Source organism: Thalia democratica, unplaced genomic scaffold (genome assembly GCF_965202585.1).
Source record: "Thalia democratica unplaced genomic scaffold, ktThaDemo2.hap1.1 HAP1_SCAFFOLD_1460, whole genome shotgun sequence".
Classification (NCBI taxonomy): Eukaryota; Metazoa; Chordata; class Thaliacea; order Salpida; family Salpidae; genus Thalia; species Thalia democratica.
This window is the reverse complement of record NW_028140317.1, coordinates 9113-29655: the sequence shown is the minus strand read 5'-3', so window position 1 is coordinate 29655 and position 20543 is coordinate 9113. Positions and strand designations below refer to the sequence as shown.

Genomic DNA, 20543 nt, shown 5'->3' with positions numbered 1-20543 from the left:
CAGCTGAGGATTAAATTATATAGCTTTTTGAAACATATGTATTGTTTTTTTGAATTCAACAATTTGCAATAAACTATTTAAAAGCCCTTCAAGTGGGCTCTGTGGAAGGTTAACGCCAGACCATGTTATTCCTAACTACAAAAAGACTTAGCACAAAGAAAATCGAACTTTTAAGTGTGTCATACAGTAAAACAAATTTTATAATAATTTGAAAAACACACTTGAAATACGGAGTTAAGTACAAAGTGATTGAGATGGGAATGTTCATCCCTTCGATGGTGATTGAAATAAACAAAATCTTCAATGTTGTAATGACTCCTGATAAATAAGACGATTTTTTTATTGAAAACATCAAAATAAAACTCGGTGCTAACAAATTAGTTTGTATATATTCACTAGTAAACTATTAAAAAAATAAAATAATAATGCCTAATTATTACTAATACCACTGAGTATTAAGAACTATCAGTTTTAATAATTTGCACATTGAAACTAAAATTGCATAGAAAACTGCATAATCCATATGGGTACAAATATAAATCATTTTTTATCTAATGCTTACAGTTTTACAATAATAACAACTTTGAGGCAGTTCAAACATTTACTATGATAAATTTTTCAATAACCAGTAACTATCGTATTACATGAGGTAAAAATAAAACAACTATAAGTCAAAAATTAACAAGAAAAAACTTTTGCTGTTTAGTTTACAAATGTGCGTGCACAGAACTTGTGTCCAACACTCAACTGTGTTAAGTACGTACATTTTAATTTTATATAAAGGTAAATAAAGGTAAACTTATAAAAATTATCATTCCAAACCTTATATACTCTAAATTTTCCTCTCTTCGCAAAACACAAACTCCAACCACTTGACTGCCAAACTCTGCAACAAAAACCCCCATTTCTGAAACTCCTTGAAACAAACGAGTTTCATTGTAGTTTCTAATGTCATCTAGGAGAATACTTTTATATGAAAGACATTCTGAGAACTTTTTTATCTGCGTAAGTTTTACTTTTTTTAAATAAATCATCAATTTTTTATTTAATTTAGCTTGAAGTTATTTTAGTTTTTATTTTCTCTCACTCTATCTCAAAACTTACATATTGTTGGCAATTATTATATATTGCATATTAAAAGCAAGCAAACTTGTTGTTGATCATCACTAGTCGCCCTTCTTACAGAGAATTTGGATGTGAGGAGGCTATCTCGGTGCAATACGTACAACTCATGAGGATTATTCGCTCTCAGCCGAGGTACTACTCTAACAAAATTCTTTAACAATGGAAATTCTGGCACTAAGTGGGGTAAAGAGATAATTGCGTATTCTTTGTCAGGAAATAACCTTTATTTTTTAAACAATGTGTTTAAAACATAAGTAGTATTTTTAAAATAAATATTAAGCTTTTTCATTTTAATTCAGTAAATGACTTATGTTTTTCTATTTACAATAAGATAAACGCTTTAAAAAATTAACTTTTGCATTTAGTAAAAAAATTTTGTGTAAATAGTAAATGATTAAAATTTTAATTTTTAAGGCATATTTTTTTATTAATTTTAAATTTCTAACTTTTCAGGGAATTTTTTTTAAGAGCATTAAATAATGTTAGTTCTGACAACTTATAGACTAAAAGTTTAGCTTTAGGCTAACGAAAGGATTTAAACAATTAGAACTTTATTTAAACATTTGGTGTTTTTCTACAATCTAAATTTAAGTTTTACAGTATTTAGTAGTTAAGTGACCGTAAAATATTTTTTCAATACTTTTTGAATGGCATATTTTACCTTTATTTTTGAAAAGACAATCTATAGTACATATATATAATTGAATTTGTAAATTTATACACATAATAACTTACTGTACTAAGTATAATAAAAAAGCATAAGAAAACTAAACTAAAAGTCATTTCAGGAAAAATAAATTAATAAAAAAAAATTATCTTAACTATTTATAAAATATAACTTCTTATAAAAGTTTTGTGTTTTCTACCAGTTTAGTATCTGACTTCAATAAAGAATCTTTTGAAATAAATTTCTAACCACTATACCACTTTTTTTTTTAAGTTTTTAGAGCTGCGGAAAACATATGCTAGTTAAGCTAATTGCACATACATTAGGTAAGATTTGTACTTAAGTAAAAACTAACATTGTTCTACGTAGGTTTCATTTAAGCAGGTTTGTATTTTATTTTTTAACAAAAAAAAATGAAACGACGTGCAAAAACATAGAAACAGCTTTTTAAATTCAAAAGTTTATTTAAATTAATCGAATATTGTGTATATACTGATAGATGATCTGAAAATGTCAATCTTTTAAAACATTTGTTCTCCTCTACTAAACCCTTAAAAAAAGTGTTTTGCTATAATAATTAAGAAACTAATGAATTTACTAATCTATGTAAGTTTAATTTATTTTATAGCATAGTAATCTGCTATAACTATTAAGTACTACCTAAAAGAAAATAAAAACACTTATTATTTTTTTACATTTCACTGAAAAGTTATTTATATACAACTACTATACTATTCAATACAAATGCAGACAGCTAGTTTTTTTTATCGACTTTATATATAAGTATATTAATGTATTATCAAAATTAATTTGAAATAACTGAAACTAACTTGAACATCTTTGGTAGAAAATCAATTGATCGCGTTTCATGCTGCTCTTCAATGCAAAACAATTGAATACAGAAGGCATTAGACTCTCCAAAGTATTTAGACTGAAAAGACAAACTTATTTTAAATACAGAATAAAGTAATAAAAACTGTTTTAACTACATTATTCTATGGCAAAAAGTATACATGTAAGAAGAAATTAAAAAATACTCTTTGAAATTACTAAAAACAAAGTTCTGATACCTTTTAAGATAGTATGAAAAAATTAGTTCAACAGAAATTACTTATTTATTTCTACTCCGTTTATAATTTAAGTATAAAAACACTGAAAGAATTTTAAAACACGCTTAAGTTTTATTGTAAGTATAACACAACTAAACTAAAAATTACCATAAACCTGAGACAAAGGCTTTTCTTTATAAACTTCACTACAATACATAGGATTCAAAACAGTGCTTTCAATAACTGGAGTAGGCTCATGCAGACTCGAACTCAATCCGTCGCTAAGTTTTCTTTTAACTGAACTGTTGCGGCTGTTTGAAATGTCCTTTGTTGATTTATTATCAGAAATTGACTTATCAGGTAAAGATTCTTCCGCGTGTTTAAATTGACTGCTTCTGAAAGATTTCAATTCTGCTGAAAGTCGTGGGCTTTTTGAATTAATTGCTAGTTTTGATAACATTAGAGTGTCTTTCTTACTACTTTCTTCGTTTTGTAGTTTTCTACTTTTTGATTTGTTGTTGCTTTTTGTATCATATACACTCAACTCGTCGAAAACCATTTCTTTAAACATATTAAACAGTGAACTTTAAAAGTAAAGTTTACTTAAAAATTACATTTTCGTGTATAAGTACGTGCTACAAGTAAACTAGAAAAATCATTTTACATCTAAAACATTATGTGTTTAAAAAAAAAACTTAATGATATTTAATTCTATATGATATATTTTTCGTATCTAATCGAAATTTCGTTACTCGACTGGCAAAAATTTTTTTAAATTCCAGGTTTTTCAGTGATTTTTGTTTGAAATTGCAATTTGAAAATTTGCAGAGAATTACTTAAATTTCGTAAGAGTTAAATTTTTAGTAATTTTTTTTTGTCAAGTTAGTTTGCACCTTTCGTGAAGAAACTATCTAACTTTCGAACATTGATACATTATAAAAATATTGTGTAATTGTAAAACTGTACAAAGAATTTGATAGACAGTTTTGAAATCTACGATAAGATCAATTTCTAAAACAAAGGTGGTTATTCTCTTATATAACCTTGATAAAAATTCTAATACTTTTTTTTTAATTCACAATGCACTACTAAATTGCGTTTCTAAAGTTTAAAAAAGATTATTTTAAAAAAGTTAATAGCAAAAAAATTCTAATTTTGAATATTTTTTACATAAATACTTAAATACACATTGGGTAAAATATTAACATAGATAATAAAAATTTTAATTGACATGTTCCTCAGTTCAAAAAAAATACACTAATATTATGGGCATAGGGGTCCACCTTGATTTTTACAAGTCGATTTTATTTTACTTTTTTAACCGTTTAAAATAATTCAAAGCAACTTTTGAGATAAAAGCGATCAAAGACGGTATACTCAATAGGTTCCTAATGAAAGGCGCAAACAAAAAACACAAAAATAAAGACTGTTTGATTAAAAATATATTTTCTCCTTCATTTTTTAACCAATCTTCTTAAAATTTTCACAGAAAGTCTTACTAAAATTTAAATAGAGTTAATGCTGAACTTTTTAATTTTGAAAAAAAAATATTAAAAATTAAACACCTTTTTTTGTTTTATCTTTAATTTCTACTTTACAACACTTTTAAAATCGCAACATTTAAAGTCTTTTAAACTATAAATGAAACATTTCCTGAAACTTTGAGGTCTTTAGTTAAAAAAATGACGGAGAATAAAGACTTTTAGTGATTTTATAAATTTAAAAAATTGACCCTGAAAAATTTTTGGTCCATAAGTTTGAATTGGAAACTTTTTAGAAAAATTACAATATCTCAAACGTTGAATAATTTTTTTTAATTCTATAAAAACTGGCTTGTAATTTGTACTTGAAGCTTTCATATAAGAGCCAGTGTTAATTTATGTGAGAAAAAACATTGGGTACCCCCCTATACCCTTAATACTTTAGTAGTTATTTATAATATATAATTGGCTAAAATATTTAAAAAACCTTTAGACTCAAAAACTGGCTCTTCAGATACTTCAGGTACTTTATCGAAATCCGCAACATCATTAATTTCAAGAAAACACTGAGAATTCAACACTTGCTTTTGTATTTCGCTATCGTAAGAACTATCTGAATCAACTTTTGGCTTGTTAACTTCATCATCAGGATGGGGTTTTGTAAGTCCATGAAAAACATCCAGCTCATAAGATTCCTAAATTATAGAAAAAAAATCGAAGGACTACTTTTACTTTTTTATGTTTAATCACTAAAATCAATAGTGTAAAACTAATGTACACACACTAAACATTAGACATAATGAAACTCCAATGTAGAAAATTGTCGTCTACAAACAGCATACATTTCTTGAAGGAATAATGTTTTTTTTTTACATAATTTGTACACTTTTAACCTTTTTTTTTCATTACCAACTTTTTTAGAAGTAAGCAAAAAAATAGTTTATTGTATAAACAAATAACAACTTTTGCAATTTTCTTAAGAAATACAATCTATATAAAGTTTCCTTTTATCGTATTTTTCATTGAACGACAAAAAAGCGCTCAAAAAATTTGGTCAAAGGACGAGGAGTATGAGAACAACTTTCGCTTATCGAGTTACCTCATGGATACATTTTAGTATTTTGTCCAGGACAGTTTTACACCTTTGATCAGAGATTTAAAGATTTCAGCGAACTTTTCCTTTAATAAGCCAAAAAGTTTTTTGTCACAAAATTACAGAAACTAAATTTTAGAACTTTATAGATTTTTTTAACTATTCAAAATATAAATTTAAATTAAAGTGTTTGTTAACAAAAGATCCTAGCGAAACAAGTTCACTGGAATATATAATAACAATAAACTATACAGTATCCTTATTTTATTACACTTACATATGTTTCTGTGTGTTAACGGATTTACACACTTCAACTGAGCTCTGTAAAAAAATAAATACTGTAAGGAAAGAATAGAAGCTAAAGTAGGTGTATACATGTGTTTATTTAAAAGTTGGTGTATACATGTGTTCATTAAAATAAAAATAATTGCTATATACCATTAACCATATAGATTATTAACCATTAACCTTTAAAAATCTATAGCAATTATTTTTATTTTAATGAACACATGTATACACCTACTTTAGCTTCTATTCTTTCCTTACAGTATTTATTTTTTTACAGAGCTCAGTTGAAGTGTGTAAATCCGTTAACACACAGAAACATATGTCAGTGTAATAAAATAAGGATATTATATAATTTGTTATTATTAGATTTTTTTTTACAAATTTAAGTCAACTGCTTTCAAGTAAAGTTTCTCAAAGTAAATTACAAAAAGTTTATCTAAAATTAGTCATATGTTTATTTTAATTATGGCTAACAAACTGTATAAGAAATTTATTTCTTTTTGATTAGCTATCATTTATCAACTAAGTTTTACTTCTTGCATAACAAATCTATTGAAATTTTTTGTTTCAATTTTAAGTATTTAATTCAAATTCTATTTGAATATAATTTTTTATATAAGCACTTAAGAGGTCTTTAACCGAAACTGAGTTTGCATTAAAAAGTCTTGAAATGATTAAATAAATATATTATTTCTCCTCTAGAAGTTGAGAGCTTTTTATCTGTTTTCGAAAAATCAAAACATATAGTATTTAAATTAACAAAGAATTTTCTTTAATTAGAAAAATATTCTGAAAGCTTAATTCAAAATGTACGAAAAAAGTACATTTTTATAAAACTTCTGTTTTCAATTCTTGTATATTATACAGAACCACATGATTCAAATAACTTTTTAAGAGTATTCACTTAAAAAATAAGTAAGTTTAAGTAAAAGAGAAAATAGACTTATTATGTTGTTAAAAAGTCAGTTTATTATTTACTACCTATAAAAAAAAAATGTTGGAAAAGTTTAAATATTTTTTGTTCAAAATAAAAATTTTGCTAGTTTTTCTATACGTAATGTTATTAAAATTGAATTTAGTTTTACTTACTAACACTATAAAACAAAAATTCACACCCATGACTACCACAATTTTAAAAACTAATTACTTGTAAAAATTTGGTGTTCACTTGGTTGCAAATACTCATAAAACCAATAGCAGTTCCTTTAACTTCAGCTGATAAACACTGATTATTTGAATCCTGAGCTTCAATCGTTTCTGATATGAAAAAATCTCCGTAAGACTGTAACAATTATTTCTAAGTAAAATTTTCAACAAAAACAATTTTTTTAAATAAAGATTAGCAATAAAAATACACACGTTAATTAATCTATAAGGTTAATTTCGAATTAAACTCTTTGATAATTATAACTTATAGAAGCAAATAACTTCAAACTTTTTATTTCAAAGTCGCATTTATCACAAGCTTTTATTTTTCTAAAATACACGATTTAAACATGATTAGCTTCTAAATCGATATCTTTTAAAGTCGAGTATTTTCTAACTAAAAACTTTCTTGCCTTAGATATCATAAATAAGTTTGCCTCTATTTTTTATATTTTAAAACTGTAGAGTTTAGATTAAATATAAAAAATACATTATATTTAGTTTAAATTTACTTTCAATTCAGTTACAATTTAACTTTAGTTCTTAACTTATATAACTATCTTTTATCTCACGTACTTTTAATTTAAAAACAACTTATTTTTCAACTTGACCGATAAATTCAAAATGAAAAAGCACAACCGTACTGTGTAAGAAACTTTGAATTAAAAACGTAACAAGTTAGAAGAGTAACAACTTAAATTATACAGCGTATTTAAAGTTTTTTTTTTGACTTCTTAAAACAGTTTTATCATACGTAAAATAAACTACAATGTTTCTTAACTTTCATCTTGATTTTAAATTTGAATTAAATTATTTACACTAAGAATGTTTTGAATTAACAGCTGCATCTCTGAACAAATTATGCGTAGTTTGAAAAATAATATTAATTTAATCAGAAAACTAAACAACTTTAAATATTTTATTTTCCTAAAACAATAAAACTTACCATAATCTAAGAGTTATTAGAAAAAAGTTACCAGATAGTAAGCATCATATAATTTCAACTAAATGTTAGTTTTATTCTTAATGCTGGTAATTACTTTTGTAAGCAAAGAGTCGAGTCTCGTAAACAGTGGGGTCAAATCATCAGTGTCTTCAACAACTGCTTTTCGGACATGAAGAGTTGGAAAATGGTCGTGTCTTCTGGTAACCAGTAGATTAAATTCTCCTAGTTGTTTAAATGGTTAGCATACTTAAATTTATCAAGGTGCTACTAGCTGTATAAACATCAGCTTAGATAGTTATATTTCAATACAATAGTTATTGAAACGCGCAAAGAAAACTTAAGATGAGAAGTTGGAAAAATATTGCCCACAAGGTACTTTTCAGCTAAAAACATACTTATTCAACGAAACTTACAATTAAGCTCTTAGTTATCTAATTTACTAGTGCCTTAATATAACTTATTCTATCACAATATTTGTTTAAAATAGCAGTTATTTATTGATTACTACAATTATTTTAAACAACTACAGCCCGTGGATGACATTTCTATATAAAGTTTGGCCCCGAGCAAATTTTAAAGAAAAACTATTATTTTATTTTAAAAAGACTGCTAAGCCCTGCTTTTGATGAACCTAAGATAACTATTCTAAACATAAGCTTAAAGCTTTGATATCTATACTATTTTTACTTTTTAAGGATCAATAAAGTAAAACCAAAGTTAATTATAATATTGAAAACAGTAGGGCCATAGGTAATATCTGCATCTTGAACCCAATCAAAATGGTTAACCTTACGTGAAATACGTACCTTACAATTAAAGAAAAAATTTATTTTTTACACTTGATAATATCTAATATCTACTTATTTTAAGTAAAAGTATTCTAGTTTAAAAAATTAATAAATTAACTAATATAAAAAAGTATTATATTTGCATTAATCATACTGATAACTTTCTTTATTTCTTTTTGTTTAGCAAAGTAAAAAAAAATTTTTGTCCTTTCTCATTTTCAAGATTTACATTTTACTGCGTAGTTTACGCAGGTGTGTACCTTATTGATGTCTCTGTATTACTACTTTCTTCTATTAATCTATACTTAGAAAAAGTCAATGAACTTTTAAGCTAAAGATTTCATAAGTAATATTAACAAGGTTCCTGAAATTTTAAAAAGCACTGTTTTTTATACTTGTTTTTTATATGTACTGAACAATTTTTACAATAAAACAACCTCAGTACTAAAATAATCTTTTTTTTTTATCTAACAATATAATAAACCTTAAACTTAATTACACTTAATTTAAAAACTTATTTTACAAAATAATCAAAAATGTTTTAATTTTCAAAACAAAAATATTAAATGATTAAACTCAGTACAGTGCATACTCGCTTATCCGGTCCTTTGCTAATCAGCCGAGAAGTAGATTTAATTAATTCAGCTAAATTTTAAAACCAATATCAATTAAAATGTTTACATTGTAATTTGTTTTCAATAAATTGAATTTAAACTTTATCAAAGTCTTGTTTTGTCTGTTTTAATTGTTTTGACCTTTGAAAAAATATAAAATAAATTACATTAACAAAAATAGGTTAAAAACAAAACAATGGTTTGTCTTTTCCGGCCAAAGGCTAATCTAAAAAAAGCTTGCCAAACATGACTGGATTAGCGAGGAAGCACGGTATTAGGAAGCAATATTTTTAAATACCTCCACTGGAAGAGAAACATTGAACTTTTGTAAACATGCTTTCTAATGCTGGCTCAAGTTTAATGTCAATTTTGACAAGAAGAATAACAAAGTACAGTTGTGGTATAGCGCTGAATACAGCCCTCATCATTTCTGATAATGCTGACAATGGATAGTCTGGATGAGCCACAAAATAATGCATGTAGAGACTATAAAAATTTGCTTTGGTTAAAACTTATTTGCTAAGTTGTATTAGTTTTTTTTTCAATAAATAAAAACCAGATAAAACAATGGACTAGAAAAATTCTATATAATAAAAAAAAAACAATAGTTTTAAAGGTAATTTATTTTATTTACTGAAATACGAAGAGAAACACAAATGAGTTGCAAAATTAAGTATTGTGGTTTCAAGTTAGATTTGTATTCATTATAAGATTATTCTTTTGGAACGTCTAAACTAATGTAGTTAAAGTAAAAAGTTACAATTAGATAACAAAATGAAGTACATGAAAATAAATATTATTATTTATTACGCAACATTGGACCCAAGTATCAAAGTCTCTGACATTTAAACAGAAAACAAACAAAAAATATAAAGAAACAAGTTTTGGAACACATCTAACTTTCAAAAAGGGCAAAATAAAAAATCACACTAAACATAGGTTGTTTCTGCAGTAAAATAAACGGAAACTTGGTGTACAGAAGAGCATAACACTTGAAAGCATATAAATATGTATAAGAACTACGACTAAAAAGTATTTAACTTAGTTTTAGAAATTTATACTTTAAATAAGCAAAATTTAACTAATCATAAATTTTGATAAAGATTTAGAAGCTTTAAGTTATTAAAACATTTAAGTTCCTACAAAATTAGTAAAACAGTTATTCATTAATTTTTTAATGAAGCGCATGAAAAATATAATTATGTAGTAAGTAGTGATCTACCGGATCAACTAGTTAAGATCCGGAAGGATCCGGATCTGGCCAGATCCGGTTATGGATCTTGGAACCGGTAGATCATTAGTAGTAAGTAAACATCAGCAGTAGCTAATTCGGTAAAGTTTAATTATTGAATCGTTTTTTTTTTTTGGGTATTTATGAATTTTTATAATCAATTATATTGTCTAAATTGATTTTTTTAGGCTTTAAATGAAAACATTCTATTTTCACATAACAAAACAATTTACGGAGTCATTTATTTTACAAATAATTGTTTTGTGGAAAAAATCATTTTGCCATAGACTAATATTTAAATCAGATTGACATGTTATTTTAATATTGTTTCCTCTTAAAACAAAGCTTTTTGAAAAAAAAAGTGGATTGAAAAACAATTTTATGTAGACCATTTATATATTTAAAGAGATTAATTAAATTAATTTTTTATATACAAGAGATCTTGGGCTTAGTTTAGTCAAACTTTATTGATACAATATATTAGGTATATTAAAACAATACATATTAAACTTGTAAATTTCCTCTGTATTGATTTGGTTTTGATAAAATATTTTTTTAGATAGGGGACCAAATTGGAGTTTGGAATCCAGATTAACCACATATAAACTATAAACAATTTTGTAATAGTGATAACTTTATTACAGGGTTGCCACGCAAAATTTTGTAAATTTAACCTGATTTTTCAAGATTTTGACTGATTTAGCCTGGCTTTTACCTTCTTATTAACAACGCATTTTAGTACGCACTTCTTATTCAGTATCAGTACATATTTTTGAACCAAAATAAAAACTCTCTGTCGAGCTTCTTTTTTATTTAGACTAATAATTATTAGCTACAAACTTTCTATTAAGTAGCTGCTGTGTTCAGAGTGTGTACTTCAACGAAAGATAACTGTAATAATAAGTCTTTGGAATGTAAAGAATATATAATATTAACTTAACTATAAAGAATTTTGCACTTAACTAGGTACACTTTTTTCTCACTGCTTACCTCTTTGCAAATAATCTCTAAGTGTCACAAATGTGAAATAAACTGCTGGCAAAGAATTTATAATTAAAACACTTAAACTAAATTATAATTAATTCTGCAAAACGAAAAGTGGTGTTAAAAACTAAACATTTGTTATTTACTTCGTTGAAACTTTTTTTTTAATTATATCCCAATTTATACCAAAAAAATAGCCTTGATCTTTCATAAAATATATAAATAAACCTTACAAAAACAAACAAAATAAAGAAAATAACACATTTAATGAAATAGTAACTATAATTAATAAACAAGCGTGAGGCTCTTTTTAAAAACTTTGAAAATATATTAACTTTAGACTAATGTACTATTTAGGAAATCATGATACATAAAAATAAAACTCTATCTAAAAAACAGTTTAGAGTGTAAATGTCCTAAAAAACTATTTAAATAGTATAAACTGTAAACTAATAACTGTAAAAGACTTAATATTTACAAAGAAAATCAAGCTTTAAACAAAAATATAGATAAAAATTGGTTGAAAAACGTGAAAAACCTCAACTATTTTGATACTTTTTTCACTGTAGAAAGCAAACTAATCTTTTTATCTAAGCTAGAAGTTTTGCGTTTTGCTTTCACTTTGCTGTATCTTCAAATCTTGTAGCTCTCGTTTTCTAACATCTTCCTTCTGACTTACTTGTTTCCCTTTCAAGATTTTTTGTATTCTTTTTTTGCAATATAGACTTTGGTATATATCAAAATTTAACTATGGAAGTATCCTTGCTACAGATCATAAATACTAAAAATATTACATACAACCACTACTTGTTCAAATAGGGTACTAGTTCAACATGTTTATAGGAAAGTTTTGTAATTTTAGTCTGACTTTATAAAGGATTTTTTTGTTTAATTTTACCATTCGAAGGCTTTGGAATTTAATTATTTTGTAAGTAAATTTATAGGAAAATTTTGTAATTTTAGTCTAACTTTAAAGGAGTTTTTGTTACTTTTTTTTACCATTTTAATGCTTTGAAAATTAAGGAACTTTGTAAATTAGAACTGACAAATTCTGACATTTTGTTATTTTGACCTAAATAAACTGACATTTTGCCATTCTAAAATACTCACTTAGTCTGACTTTTTCCAATTTTTCCAAAAAAAACTGACTTAGCCTGATTTCGCCTGACTTAGCCTGACTTGTGGCATCCCTGTATTAGTTTCAAACTTGTTAACACTAATTAGTATGAAGTTAATCCAAACTTATATACGTGATTAAGCTGATCGTTGGATTTAAAATTTTAAGATATATGGATTTATAATTCCCTAAATACTGTCACTGAAGGTAAAATAGTGTTGATTAAAAGGGGTAGGTTTGCTTTGGAGGATATTAAGAATTCGATATCTGTTAGATTTAATTTAAGCATTCTTGTTTTTAGCTGTTGGTAAACACTATTTAAAGTTATTTGACTTATCAAAATACTTGACAACATTTGCATCACCTGCAATTAAATTTATTTCACTGAACATAATAATTTCTGTTGCAACATCATAAATGTGTCAAACAAGGCGACCAATAGGGTGCTTGTAATAAATATGACGTTAGAGTTTTCAGCTAATTCTTTTATATAACAAAATCAGCTTGTGCAAAATTTTAGCTTTTTTTTAAATACTATCATGGTTACGTTTTTTTATTTACTGAAAACAACCTCAGTGTATACTGTATGGGTCACAAAAATGTGACCTTGAGTTTTTAGCTGATTTTTTTTTACATGAGGCAGTCATCTTAAAAACACAGTGTGTACAATTTAAAACAATTCTAAAAAAGTTTCACATAGGAACTTGTTGATATCATGAAAAAAAAACTTGTAATTTTACAAAAACTACAAAAAATGATAAAAAATTACGGAAAATGAAGAATAGCCTCCATGAAAAACGTTCTTCAAATTGTCTTTAGTTCCGCACAATTTGTTTTTGTGGTAATTGCCACATGTAAAACAATTTTTAGCTAAAAAATCTAAGGTTACATTTTTTGTGTCCCATATAGCTTACACTGAGGTTTTTTTTAGTAAATCAAAAACTGCCACCAGGAAAGTTTTTTGAAATCAGCTAAAATTTTGCACATGCTGTTTTTGTGATATTTGCAAAGTATAAAAAATATTTAGCTAAAAACTCCAACACATTTTTATAAGCACCCTAGCAACCAATCACTATACCTAGTGGTACTTCACTTAAAATAGTCAACGGATTCGATAGCGTATTGTCCACAAGTGCTTTTTGTGATCTATTGTTTTGAAAATACCTAAAGTTATTTACTAAGCTGTCATACAATACATCAAAGTTTTATTAATCGTTTATGTGAGACTGAGTCAAAAGTTTTCTTAATGTTAGTATAATAGAACTCAAATATATTTATTGATATTATGGTAAGATATTAGCAAAGGGTTTAAACAGCTCAACAACTGATATAACAATGTAACATTATAATCTAAATTGCTAATATACTAACAATGCAATTTTTAGATTAAATGTTTTAAAGCTAATAAAAAATTCTAAAACTTACTAACCTGTTAATAGGAGTGCAACCTTCAATTTTATCACTTTTAACTGTTTTTATCCATTCTTCCCACTTAAAACCATCACAAATTTGGTAATCTTGTTGAGGGTAGTCAACAAATGCAGAAAATCCTAATACCTAAATTTTATTTATTATTAAAATACAATAACTTAAATTTTTGTTTTACAAATAATTCGGTTGACTTTAAACTTTGAAAAATGCTCTAGCTAAAAACTTACACCTATTTGCTATTTTATCTGAATTTTTTAAAGATAAATTAAAACTCGAGTATAAAGTTTATAACTACATTTAACAAAACTAAAACTCTGACGAATTTTAAAATATACATTTTATAACAGTTTAATTTGTTTTACATAAACTTAAACAAAAAAATTGCAAGGCTTTAAATAAAAACAGTAGGTGGATCTTTTCAATTTTTAACAAAAAACAGACATTGAATTAAAAATTTGTTTGCATCACAAATTTAGCATTTTATCATCAAATGAATATGTCAATAAAATGTTCCAGCTAGAAAACAAACACGCTAATTTAGACATGAAGACAATATACTGATATTCCAGAAAGAAATTATTGAAACGTTCCAATAGTTTCTGACAATAATTTCTATAAAGGAGTTAAAACAACTAAAATAATTTTACAAAATTTTATAGTTATGCTCTTAAAGTTTATTTCTTAACAGTAAAAAGTCTACAAGAAAATAGACAGTGTTGCAAAGGACAGCCCATTAGCCCCAATTATAGCCAATTAGTTTGTAACATCCAAAAATATTCTAAACTACAATTTACCTTTAAAACAAGACCCTCTATTCTACGCTTGATATTAAATAATGTATTCTAACGTTTTGTATACTTAAAACCAATACTGATTTAAGAATTTCAACCAAGATATGAATACACTATGCAGTTCATTTTACAAAGATCTATTGACAGCAAACTTCCATTCCTGGACACAGAAGTAAACGAGCTATCAAAACAACTACAAACAAGATATTGACCTAATAATGTATTTCAAAAATCTTGGATGCTTAGCTTCATAGACTTTATACAAAACACTAAATATGTGCTAAGCACATTGTGCTCTAAATTTATTGTTCTCAAATAAGAACTATCAAAAATTCAAAATTTAGCATTATAAAATCAATATCAACAAAAATAAATAGAGACTAAAACTATCAAACTCTTTGTGGTTCATAAAACTAATAGTTCAGCATTCTGAATTTCAAAACTTATTTATTCAACAAAAAGTTACATAGGTAATTATTGCTCATTAATGTTCTAAAAATATTTAGCATATATTCTTAAAAGACACAAAATATTAATCAATTATGACTAGCAAAAAATTATCTGACTACGTTTTGGACTTTACCTACAAGTGGTCGCTTCAGTGCATATGCACTTAAGCCCGCTTGGTTAGATCTCATCAGCAGTTTCTTGCAAATATGATGTTGTGGTGAAGCTAATTATTTATTTGAAAAAACAAATGCAAACAAATATTTTGACACAATTTTTATCTATAAAGACACTTGCTCTGTAGATCAAAGCATCTTCTATATAGGTAAGACATAATAACAAGTTTTTCAAAAAATTGCAGACCATAGTGGAACTGATAAAAACAGCCCAACGTTTGATGACGAATTTAACTGCAGACGCTGCCAAAACTCAGATATTGTACAAAAGTTTTAATTATAAAATGTTGCAATCAGAAAGAGTTAACTTAAGGCCATAGGGGGGTAGCCATGTTTTTTACAAGTTGATTTTATTTTATCTTATTTTATAGAGTTTTTACTAAACTTTAAGGGCATTGGGGGTCCAATATTTTTTGCACTAAAAGTTACATTGGATCTTTTATGAAAGCTTGAAATACAAACTACAAGCCAGTTTTTATAGAATTAGAAAATCTTTTTAACTTTTTAAATATTATAATTTTTATAAAAAGTTTACTCTACAAACATATGGACCGCAAATTTTTCAGGGTCAATTTTTTTGGAAATTTAAAAATTTACTAAAAATGTATCTTCTCCTTCATTTTATGAGCTAGAGACCTCAAACTTTCAGAAAACGTTTCTTTTATAGTTTTAAAGACTTTGAATGTTGGAATTTTAAAAATATTATAAAATAAAAATTTTAGATTAAAAAAACAAAAAATTAGGTGGTTTTTTTTTAATAAAAATTTTATTTTTTTAAATTAAAAAAATTCCTGCCTTCAATCTTTTTAAAATTTAATAATGCACATTATATAAAAATTTGAAGAAGATTGCTTAAAAAATGAAGGAGGAGACAGATTTTTAATGAAATGGTCTTTTTCTGCGTTTTTAGTTTGCTCCTTATGTAAGGAACTTATTGAGTATACCGTCTTTGATTGCTCATATCTCAAAATTTAGTTTGAATTTTTTCAAGCGGTTAAAAATTCTGATAGCTCAGATAAAACTCTATAAAATAAGATCAACTTGTAAAAATCAAGGTGGACCCCCCTCTATGCCCTTAAGTTGCTTTTTACCGTTTTAAAAAACACAAATTATTTTTTGAGATATGACAGGTCAAAGTAGGGCCGCATAATAGGTTCCCTATGGGAAGGGAAAACTAAGACAGCGAAAAAAAGACTATTTAATTTAAAATCTATCTCCTCCTACATTTTTCAAGCGATCTTCTTCAAACTTTCACAGTCTAATCTTAATACAATAACAAAAAAACACTATTTTAGACTTTAAAAACTTTTAAGTACATAGAAAAACTTTTTTTTTTATATTTGGATAATTTTTTTTTTTAATTATTAAAATTCATAAGTAACGTATTTTTATTGTAATATAAGGAACATTTCCTGAAAATATGAAGAAGATTGCTGGAAAAATGAAGGAGGAGATAAATTTTTAGTGATTTTTAAAACTTCTGAGAAAATTGACCCTAAAAAAAATTGCAGTCTATACGTTTTTATCAGAAACTTTTTACAAAAAATAAAATATCTCAAAAGTCAAATGATATTTTTGAATTCTATAAAAACTGGCTAACTGTAGTTTGTACCTAAAGCTTTCATATAAAATCCAAAGTCAATTTTTGTAAAAAAAAAAAAGTGTTGGACCCCACATTGGCCTTAACATCATCCAACATCTAACATGTTATTAATTTAAGTAATGAAACCTAGGCTAACAACTGAAATTGCTTCATGTGGTAAAGCAAAACTCTTATTTTTGTAAAATTTAGATTTAGATACAAAAATAAAAATACTTTACTAACTTAAAGTAAAAAATATTTGAAGTTGAAAAGGTATTTATTTCTGTTTACAGATAGGTTTGTTTTTCATTCGTTTATTGTTGTTTATTGAACAAAAAATAAGCGCTCAAATACTTGGTCCTAGGACCTGGTGTACAAAAAACCTTTTGGTTATTGCGTCATACGCCAGGATACAGTTTAATGTCATGTCCAGGACTATTATTGAACTACAACTTACTTACACAATTAAAATCATTAAAAAAGTTTGTTGGATATAGTTTTACATAGGTCAAATATTTTATGAATTTTCTTCAAAAAAAATGTTTTAATTATGATTGTTTGTAGGATACTGAATGTTTTTTTTTGCAAATTTGAGGATATTTCATGATATTTCAAAAAGTATCAAATTCTTTAACATTCCTTCATTCAATAAGTTTTAAGCAATTGGTAATATCTTACAAATATAAAAATTGATACTTCTATTAGCATAATTTTAACAAAATCAAAAGGCTTAATAGTTTTTATTTTTGTAAAAATGAATTGTTTTAAGCAGGTTTACTTAACAAAATGATTTTTTTTAAAGAAAGGATCCTATAATATAATAATAAAAACACCAATTATATTCAATAAAAGATGTAAATATAAAAATTTGTAAAATTTAGTACACAATTTAAATTTTTAACAGAATATAATATTTTTTATTGAAAAATATGAACTGAAGTTATTAAATATTTTTATTGTCTTAAACAGCTTGGTAGTAGCTAAAATAAATAACTTAACTGCATAAGTTTTGCTAAGTAATACTTTATGTAAAACTAAATCTTGAAACCTTATACACAGTTAATACTAAAATACTTAACTATTACAGTTAGACATATAAAACTATTTTAAAGTTTAAATTTAGTTGAAACAGAAAACCTCATTTTTAGCATTACAAAGTGTTACAGCTAGATTTGCTTTTTCAATTAGATGAACCAAATTAACAGTTCCAAATTGTTCACAAGTTTTTTCATTGACAAGAAGTTTAACAATAGGTGCATCCACAGATTCTGTTCTTCTTGCATTAAATGTCTATGAGTATAAAAGGTAATAGTATTAGAACATCAGAGATATATTCACTTGAAATTTTAGTCTATTAACTTCTAATTATTATATATCATACTATCTTAAACAAACAAACAAACAAAAAAACAAAATTTAACTGTGCTATTTCAATGTAATAAATTTATTAAACTATATAAAATTTAACTATATAAATAAATAAAACTATTTATAAAGCAAAATAAAACTATCTTTCCAATAGACCTGGTCAGCAAAGGTTGGAGGATGTTCAGATATAGACTGCTCACCTGACATCTCCTTATTGTTGTTTATTGAAATATTTTTTGCATTAACTTTTTTGAAATAAAACCTGTTTTAATTTGTTATTTTTTAAGAAAAAGATTATTATAGTATTGAAACATATGAGAAATGAGTAACAACTTGAATATAAGCAAAAAATTCAATTTGTTTAAGTTTTTACAAGTATTTAATCTGTAAACTATTAGGCCATTACTATAATATATATAAAACAAAAGCATTATCAAGAAAATTTAGATTATACTACCAACAGTATATTTTTTCATTTACTATGAATTTTTAATTCAAGGTTGCCACTCATTAAGTCAAAAAACTGCCCTGAGTCACCCTGAGTTTTTCAAATCCTAAAAAAAAATTATACCTTTGGTACAAACTACTTATACATCATGTTCATTTTTCTTCTTTATAATTATAAGGACGGTAGTACGTGTATACTTCTGCATTAGATGTTTACTAAACTTATGAGAAATAATGTTTTTGAAGAATAGACAATACTAGTCTATACTTATTTTTTAATTTGTTTTAAATGAAAATAAGTTTTTATTAATTATAAAAAACAACTTTATCTACAAATAAGGGATGTATAAACAACAAAACTTTACTAAATATATAAGTAAGTAAATTAATAAAGTATATTAAAAGTTTTAAATACAAAGTTAAACTTTTACATCTCTAAACTGTTTCTGTTTAACATAAACTCAGTCATGATAAATATTAGTTTAAGATTGAAAACAATAACCACAATTTTATTTCTAAGAACATTGAAGAACAAGCTGAAACGCTAATTTTTTTTAATAAGCATTTTAGAATCAATAAAAATCATGTTCTTAAACAAAATTAGGTAAATAAAACAACAAAATATTAAAACTAGATCAACTAAACATCATTCTAGATCTAGAAAAAAAATTGCTCTGAGATTTTATAAAAAATTAAAACTGCTCTGAGACATCCTGACTTAAAAGAAATTAAAATATTCTCAGTCACCCTGAGATTTTCTAGCATTTCAAAATATCCTAAGTTTCATAGAGTACTCTGAGTCTGTGGTAACCCTGTTAATATAATACATAAAAATAGAAATTTAGTTAAGTCAAATGATTTGATAATCTTAAAAAGTCTTCAATAAAATATAAGTGTAATCAAAAATAAAGCAAAATTTTTAACTAGAATAACAGAAAAATTTCGGTAGATTAATAATACATATGAAAATAAACTTACTAACATCAATGTTAAATTAAGTTTTCAACTTAATATTCTTTAAATTGTATTACTTAAACCATTACTATAAAAAAAAATATTTTGAGAGTCACATTTTGAGTCAAAAAAACTATAATGAATGACAAAAACCTGTCCCTAAACTGTTATGAGTAATCCTGATTTTATTTTAATTATTTTATTTTAATGTTAAATAATATTTTTTATTAAATAAACTTTTTAAAGCAATAAAAATCAAGCTTTTTATCAAAGTTGGTTAACAATTATATAAACAATTGAAACGTTAAAAACTAAACCTTGTTCAGAATCAAGAAAAATTGTGGGCTGAGATTTTTAAAAAAATCTTAAAACTATCCAGAATATTTTATAAAAAGACCAAACTGGCCTGAGAAATCCTCAGATTTTAAAAAATTTCAAATTTTCTTGAATTATCCTGAGTATCATGAGTGTGTGGCAACCCTGCAGTCAAGTAACTATCTTGAAAAAACTAAAACTTAAACCTTTATAGAATAATCTTGAAAAACAGTAACTAAAATTTTAAATATGACTAGAATTTTTTTTTTACAAGAAGAACATTAAAGTTATAGTTTCAAATTTAACAATGATATTACTAAGTATTTAAAACCACCTTTATACCAAAAAGAAAACTGGGTAGTAAAAAAACTAGATATTTAAACTATTCAAAATATAAATAAAAGTGTTTCTAGAAAAATAATACATAAAAATAACAAGTTTAAACAGTACTCTTTCTTTATTACACTAACACATGTTTATGTGTGTTAACAAGTTAACACTTT

The 20543-nt window shown here is 25.3% G+C and overlaps 1 protein-coding gene across 1 annotated transcript; it reads right to left on the bottom strand.

The window, feature by feature from the left end:
- Positions 1–221: 221 nt before the first annotated feature.
- LOC145848478 (cilia- and flagella-associated protein 61-like) lies at positions 222–18569 on the bottom strand (the record flags this gene model as incomplete). The annotated part of the gene is made up of 12 exons (XM_082953922.1): positions 18481–18569; positions 18094–18246; positions 13959–14086; positions 9496–9683; positions 7890–8017; positions 6851–6985; positions 4810–5017; positions 3017–3402; positions 2623–2723; positions 1151–1346; positions 823–1001; positions 222–318 (listed from the first exon to the last, which is right to left on the bottom strand). Coding segments are annotated over exons 1-12 (1950 nt in total), but the record flags the coding sequence as incomplete, so codon positions are not given.
- Positions 18570–20543: the final 1974 nt, after the last annotated feature.